The following is a 7,698-nucleotide window of genomic DNA, read 5'->3' as shown; positions in this document are numbered from 1 at the left end:
ATAATCTATGACATATTACATTCAGAGATGTAGAGGAAATCCTTTAAATCTTATGCTTTTCTGTGTAAAATTAGATACATAAATGCATGATGCCCCAAGCAGTTATTCCACCCAAAATCCCAAAACTCATGTTTTCTTTGTTGATCAAATGGTAGGAGCATCAGATTGGTTTAGGTACTTACCTATTACAGCCAGTAACTGAGTACTTGAGAGTAGAAAAATCTACTTCCGTGAGTCCCTGAACTCCAAACTATTTCTGAGGAAGATTTCAAGCCATGTGACACATAAACATCTATATCTACTACCATTTATGATGAGTTTAAGTAAATTGAAAGGAATTCACAGCATATGTCTACTAACCTTTATCTGGGTGATTCAAAATCATGATTCTCCTGTGAGCTGCTCTAATCTTAGCCTTGTCAGCAGATGGGCTGTAAAAAGAAATTAATAGGGCTGAGAATGTGGCTTAGTGGTAGAGTGCTTGCCTTGCATGCATGAAACCCTGGGTTTGATTCCTTGGTACCACATAAACAGAAAAAGCAGGAAGTAGTGTTATGGCTCAAGTGGTAGAGCACTATCCTTGAGCCAAAGAAGCTCAGGGACAATGGCCAGGCCCTGAGTTCAAAGCCCCAAGACTAGCAAAAAACTTTTTAAAAAATTTAAAAAAAGAAATTAATAAACAGAGCCAAATACAGATTATAAATTAATGATTTATATGGGCTTTAAGAAATTAAAAACTAATGAGAATTTCACCATCTTGTGGACAAATATAAAATTACAGCTTTTCATTAATTCCACTATCAAAATAAACATGATTAAATGCTGTATTATATGTGTGCGTGTATGTGCACGTGTGTGTGTGTGTGTGTGTGTGCATGTATGTGTGTGTGTGTGTGTGTTTCAGTCTTTGTAATATCAGCCCCAATTCTCAGTTAAAAAAATAAAACACAGGATCTGGGTGTTAGTCACATATGCTTGTTGTAATCCTACTTTAGGAGGCTGAAATCTGAGGACTGCAGTTCAAATTTAGCACAGGTAAAAGAAGTCCACAAGACTCTTATCTCCAATTCATCAACAAAAAGCCAGAATTGGCAATGTGGCTCAAGTGGTAGAGTACCAGCCTTGATGAAAAAGCCAAAGGAGAGTGTAAAGTTCAAACCCGTGGTACAGGCACCATAATAAAATAATAAAATGAACATATACTTACAGGCTGTAAGTTTGAAAGCTTACACTTGTAAGTTATTTTGAAAGAAGAAAACTTATGTTGTGTAGCATATAAGCATCTGGATTCCAGAGCTAGACTGCTGGATTTTATTTTTAAATATATTGTTATTGTAGAGGTGATATTCAGAGGAGTTATAGTTACATGAGTCAGGTAGTGAATGAGTACAATTCTTTTGAAACTATGTCTCCCTTCCCTTGCCTTCTTCTAGTTTTTCCCTCCAGTCCCCACCCACAAGTCGAACAGTTCATTTTCCACAGTGTCTAGTGAGTACCCCTGTTTTGTTTACTCTTTGTTCTACCATTTCTGTGCTCCCCTTTACCCTCCCAAAGACTAACAGACAAAAGGAAAAAACAGCAACAAAAAATCCTCTACTTTTACCATAACCAAGATATGGAATCAACCAGATGCCCCTCAGTGGACTGATGCATTTTAAATCCCAGTATTGCTATCTGGTATTAGATAACCTTGGTCAAATCTTTTACCTCTTTGTGTTCAGTTTCTTCATGAAATAGGCTAGTAACAATATTCCTCATGCAATGAGGAATGAGAAATGAATGAATGCCTGCAAAGTGTTAGCATGGTGCCTGGCATGTAGCATGTTCCATAACAGCTCACTTTTATTGCCTCTCAACAGGGGATCTCAAAATTCTTTAGATCTCACAGTTTATTTAGCTTTGTGAGAAACCTGTGGGGAAAATGTTGGCTGTTACACTGTAAACAAAAATTAACCGAGAAAGTAAAATAAACCTAAAATTATTAAGGAAAACCTACTTTCTCCAAGATTGGAAACATTTCTCATTAGTACATTTTCTGACTATGTAAAAAAAAAAAATCAGAACAAAACCCTTTTATTGCTCCTACGCTACTAACCTTTCCTGGGTCTCAAGTATGGATAACAATAGCTGACTTAAAGTATAGGTAGTCAGTGTGAAGCTCAACATAATACAATTTGCATGGACAAACCACTGTTACTACTAAATGTAGCATGCACATGTAGTTGTTGAGATCCAGGTTCAAATCTTAATTCTTCAGCTATACAACTTGTTTTTGCTTATTTCGACACTGATATATCTTGATCTCAAATGTAACATTTACATAATAAAGCTTATTTCCCAGGATCATTTTAAAGAATTAGATAATATAGTTAAATATATTAGTGTGATCTGGCATATAACTAGAGCTAGTAACAGTTGTGTTATGGATAAAATGAATACTTATGAAAACCTTGTATGTCCTATGTGTAGGGACTGGGTGTAAGAAACTTAGTTAACATTTCATAAGTGACTCAGAAGCAATGTCACAACTATCATTTCAATGTAAAGACACTCAAAGTCTACTTGCCTTTGTAGCCTAGAATGCTATGTTTAAGACCTTCTGTCTTTTTGTATAGAACCTCCCGGCTTCTGTAAATTGTCAGTACTTGATTTTGGTAGTGTTTTAGTCTCTAGTTGCCACCTCTAAATTTCTAAAATAAATAACAGATTACCAAGATTGTTACAATGAAGCAGAAAAGGACTGGCAGAGTGATGCTTGATTGGAATCCCAGCATTCAGGAGAGTAAAACTATAAGAACTCAATTTCAAGGCCAATTTATTTTGTTGTAGCAAGAATCTTCCAAAAGAACAATTTGAAAAAGAGCAGCATTCAAAAAAATTGGGCGGGGATTATTAATTATGCACTATTTGGTGCATATTAATTGTACATTGTAGGGTTTCAGTATATATGCATATAGTAGAATTTATCATGTTCACTTCCTATTACTTTCATATATATCCAAAAATGTACTATTAATAGATAAGCACATAAAATACTCCATGAATAAACTGAACAAGTCTTCAGACACACTTTAAAATATTTCTTTTAGCCATTTGTTGATGTCTTGTGGGGCCATTTTAAGCTTTCTTTTTGGTATGAAGGAGCCCCCAGATAGACACTTATTACAGACAACTGAATTCTGATAAACTATTAGACATTGTGCAATGACTATGAATGTTATATTTCTTAAGAATGAAAAACATTAATTTGAAATTTTCTAGTATAATTTAGTTGACAATTGCAATTGTCTTTATGGTGCTCTCTAGCACTTTCTTTTACAAATTATGTGTTCTAGTTGCTGTACATATTTGATGTATTTCCTTAGAGAGCAGAAATTACAAGTTGTATCTTAAAATAGTACCTAGGATTGTATATGTAATGGACGTTTAATGTATTTTCTAATACTCTCCAAAAGGAAGTTAACTGTAAAAAGATAAATTTCTTGTCAATTTCTTGTAATCCTAGTTACTCAGGAGTCAGATCTGAGGATCCTGGTTTGAAGCGAGCCTGGGTGGAAAAGTCCCTGTGAGACTCTGTATCTCCAATTAACCACTCAAAAACCAGAAGTGGTGGTACACTCAAAGTGGTACAGTGTTAACAGTGCTCAGGCCCAGAGTTCAAGCCCCACAACTGGCAAAAAAAAAAGGATAAATTTCTTGAAAGGATATAGGCACTATCTGACTAAGTAAAAACTAACATCAAGCAAGTCTAATATGTTATAAAAATTATGAAGTTAAAAAAAGGAGAGAATGTTAAAAACCATATTTTATAAAAGCTCATCACTAGATGATGGAGATATAAATTCAGGAAAATAAAAATTTCCTTGGTGTACTTTTTTGAGGATATTTAGAATATTGCTCTTATCTGGATATTATGTTTTAATTGTGCACATAAAAGAAAATCTGAAAATCACTTCAGTTAAAATCCTTGAAAATCAATTACATTGTCTATAAAAGAAAAGCAATACACATAGTTTATTACATAAAACTCCACAAAGTATTAGGTACATTGAAGTCTGCCAACCACCAAACAAGATTATAAAGTTATAAACAAACAAATATCAGGAAGGAAGTTGTTGCAAAAGTATTTTAGTTCTAAACATTCTGCATTTACCACAAGTACAGAGTCCTAGTTTTGAGGAAAAAGGGAAGTATTGCCTGCAGAGTTTATTACCACTTTGTAACTAACTGCTATATTTATAAGTTTCTAAAGTCTTACTACTTTTTAATACATTTGTTTGCTGCTGTGAAGTTTAAAGATGAGAGACATCAAGCATTTAAACTTAGTGTAAGAATTAAATGTATCTGCAATTTATGTCCAATATACAATTCTACCATCAAGTTGAAAAAGTAACTTTAGAGGTCATGTTACCTAATGAGAGATTTCAAACTGTGAAACTGTGATCCCCTGAATACATCTAGCTGGCAACTAGGGAGTGGAATGTGGGGGGTCAGTTGCACACCCCAACTCCATAGATAATGGAGCCATTTAGGGGTTTTGAGTGTGTTTCAAACATTTTATGAACCATTGGGATTTGAATAATGCTTGGTTTAGAGGAAGTAGCATGGACAATTTTTTTAAGAGTGTAAACAAAGCTCAACTCCATTTTGCCTTCTCCTACTTGTTACAGTCTACATAGTTTACAGTCAGTGATCACAGAAAATAAAACCATAGCAACTTATTCACATCTTGAAGTACCTTGACATAATCAACACCACCTGATCCAGAAAAAAAGACTAGAGGAAAGCAGGTAAATTTAATATGCTAAGGGAAAACATTTAGTTTTGCATTCATGGTAGAGATAGGAAGAGAAAGGCCTATTTTTTTTCAATTTGTTTTTATTGTGAAGGTGACGTATAGGGGAGTTAGTTATATAGGTCAGGTAATGAGTACATTTCTTTTTGAACAATGTCACCTCTTCCTTCCTTTTCTCCTAATTTTTTCCCTCTCGAGACCCCTCCCTCCAAATTGTATAGCTCATTTTCAACATATTATCTTCTTGAACCCCCTGAACCCCCTCCCTCCAAATTATATAGTTCATTTTCAACATACTAGCTAGTATGAGTATCATTGCCAAATTAGTTCGCCCTTTGTCCCATTATTTCTGTGATTCCCCTAACCCTCCCCCAAGCAGATAAACTTACATACAAGACAAAAAGTACAGAAATCAATAACAATGACAAAAGGGAAAAACAAAAAACAAAACAAAAAGCACAAAAAGTAAAATTTTTAAAAATCTACTGTTTTCCATTTCTTGGAGTTCATTTTGATAAACATTATTTTATATGATCATACACAAATAGCTATTGAGCCTCTGTGATCCTCTCCTAAGACTATCCTCTTTTGATCTCACTGTCTGAATGTTTAGAGTCCCGTTTAATTTGTCATGTCCAAGTGTAATTTTTGTCTCTTACCATTCATTGTGTTTACTTGTAGACTTATAGGCAGTCTATTTACTACAAATAAGGGAAAGCCTGAATCATGTGTTTCTTTGGGTCTGGCTTACTTCACTTAATACTATTTTTACCAAGTGAAAAGCCCATATTTAATATGGTAGACACTTATAAAAAGATATCATTATGTGCTGGGAAGGTGGCTCAGTGGTAGAGTGCTTGCCTTGCATGCATGAGGCCCTGGGTTCAATTCCTCAGTACTACTTAAGCAGAAAAAGCCAGAAGTAGCACTGTGGCTCAAGTGGTAGAGCACTAGTCTTGAGCTGAAGAGCTCGGGGACAGCACCCAGGCCCAGAGTTCAGGCCCCACAACAACAACAACAACAAAAAGAATGATGAATAAAAATATTTTTTTAAAAAGATATCATTATATCATTCTTTTATATTTTTATGTTTATTTTTTAACTAAGGACCTTGTGCTTGGTTGGCTGGCACTCTACTAACTGAGCCATGCCTCCACCCTAGCCTTTCTTGACTAGTTTATTTTGAAGATGGAGTCTCATGAACTTTTTTGACCCAGCTGACTTCAAACCACAATCCTCTATACTTCAGCCTTCTATCTAGGATTATAGGCATAAACTTGCACCTGGCTCAATGTATCATTCTTTTAGCCTTTTAACAAAACGTTAATTCAAATTCAAAAAATGAATAAAATGAAGTGCAGAAAAGCTACAATTAACTTGACTAATATCCATTGAAATGGATGATTTTAAGTAGTGATTCTAAATAGCAGAATCTAGGTAAAGACTTATTTTATTAAATTGATATTTACTGAGTATTTACTAAGTGCCATGTTGTTGTTCAGTGTTTTATATGTATGTATAATCTTCATAATAACTTTATGTAGGAGTAACTAATATTATCTCCCACTTAGAAAAAGTGAAACAGAGATCATGAATTTAGTAGTGGTATCAACGTTATTTTTCCCAGACACAAGAACCCTTTCTCTTTCTCTTTGTTTAAAGTCAATAAATTTTTATTTAATCATTTTCACATGTTGTGATTCCTTCTCTGTTCATCAGAATGAAGTTCAAGATTTCTCTTGAAATCTAAGACAGTCCCTTTTGAAAGAAACAACTCAAGCCACACCATTGCTCTGAGGATTGATTGCTATGTCCAATTGACCAAGAAAAAAGAAAAAAAAAAAACTCCAGTGGGAAAGCACCAGGTCTGGAGTTTAATCTCTAGTACCAGCACACACAAAGACAACTGATCAGCTCTGCCACAAATATTTTATCCGGGCTTCTTTTATCACTATTGGAAATACTGATAGAAATACTGATGACAACTTCAAAGTCCCACAGCTAAAACCTTTTAAATGTCATTCCTCAAGCAAATTATCTGTGGGATCTTAGAAAGATGAATTACAGAAAGCTCTTAAAATGAATAAAATCTAGACTTTTGTTCCTTACTAATAATACTGATTGAATACATTTCTTTTGTTGTATCTTTTGACCCATGAGCTTGAGATGTTACAGGTCTCACTGTCACCACTGCAGCACATTTACTGTGTGGGAAGCACAACCTGTGTCTCAGTTTTAGCCTCAGTGACCAATTCTGGACCCTGATCAACAGTGCCCATCCTCATCTGGAATGAGGCTTCCTTTTTCCTTTTTTTTTAAACATAGGAAAAAAAAACCTCATTTCCATTTCCTAGGGTTCATTTCAATAAATATTATTTTATATGATCAGATGCATATAAACATTGCACTAAACCCTTACTCTCTCTCTTTTTAAACCTTTTTATTATTATAAAGGTGATGTACAGAGGGGTTACAGGTACATAATTCAGGTAAAGAGTACATTTCTTTTTGGAAAATGTCACCCTTTCCCTTAAGCATTCACTATTCCTTCTGAATTTTGTGCAGTTTTCAGTTCAATTATATAGAAACTGGATAAGCATTTAAGAAAACTAAAAATATCAACTCCTCTCCTAATTACCTATCCTACCAATAAAGGTGCTTTCAATAATATTAAATGATTATCCTTAAAAGCCTTTATTTCTGGCTTTATAGCATGTTGCATATGCACATGAACGTGAGAGTGGATGGCACATGCCTACAATGTCCATACTCTAAAAGCAGACAGAAGGATACTGAGTTTGAAGCCAGACTGGGATACACAGCAACTATTGCCTAGTTCATGCTATATAGACAGACTTTGTCTCAAAAAACTAAGGGCTAGAGATGAAGTTCAGAGGTAGAGT

The 7,698-nt window shown here is 34.6% G+C and overlaps 1 protein-coding gene and 1 non-coding gene across 2 annotated transcripts in view; both read right to left on the bottom strand.

The window, feature by feature from the left end:
* Nucleotides 1–355: 355 nt before the first annotated feature.
* Nucleotides 356–7,698, bottom strand: part of Dnajc15 (DnaJ heat shock protein family (Hsp40) member C15) — a 41,714-nt gene continuing 34,371 nt past the window's right edge. Inside the window, exon 5 of the mRNA XM_070026710.1 lies at nucleotides 356–431. Within this exon, the coding sequence (XP_069882811.1) occupies nucleotides 356–431 (76 nt within the window). The remainder of the gene's footprint in view (nucleotides 432–7,698) is intronic.
* LOC138830320 (small nucleolar RNA SNORA1) lies at nucleotides 6,960–7,093 on the bottom strand. The gene has a single exon (XR_011372987.1). It is a non-coding gene; the product is annotated as a small nucleolar RNA SNORA1 (small nucleolar RNA).

The sequence above is a fragment of the Dipodomys merriami genome, unplaced genomic scaffold, assembly GCF_024711535.1.
Source record: "Dipodomys merriami isolate MVZ:Mamm:240054 unplaced genomic scaffold, mDipMer1.0.p SCAF_188, whole genome shotgun sequence".
In the NCBI taxonomy this organism is placed as follows: Eukaryota; Metazoa; Chordata; class Mammalia; order Rodentia; family Heteromyidae; genus Dipodomys; species Dipodomys merriami.
This window is presented reverse-complemented; position numbering and strand designations above follow the sequence as displayed.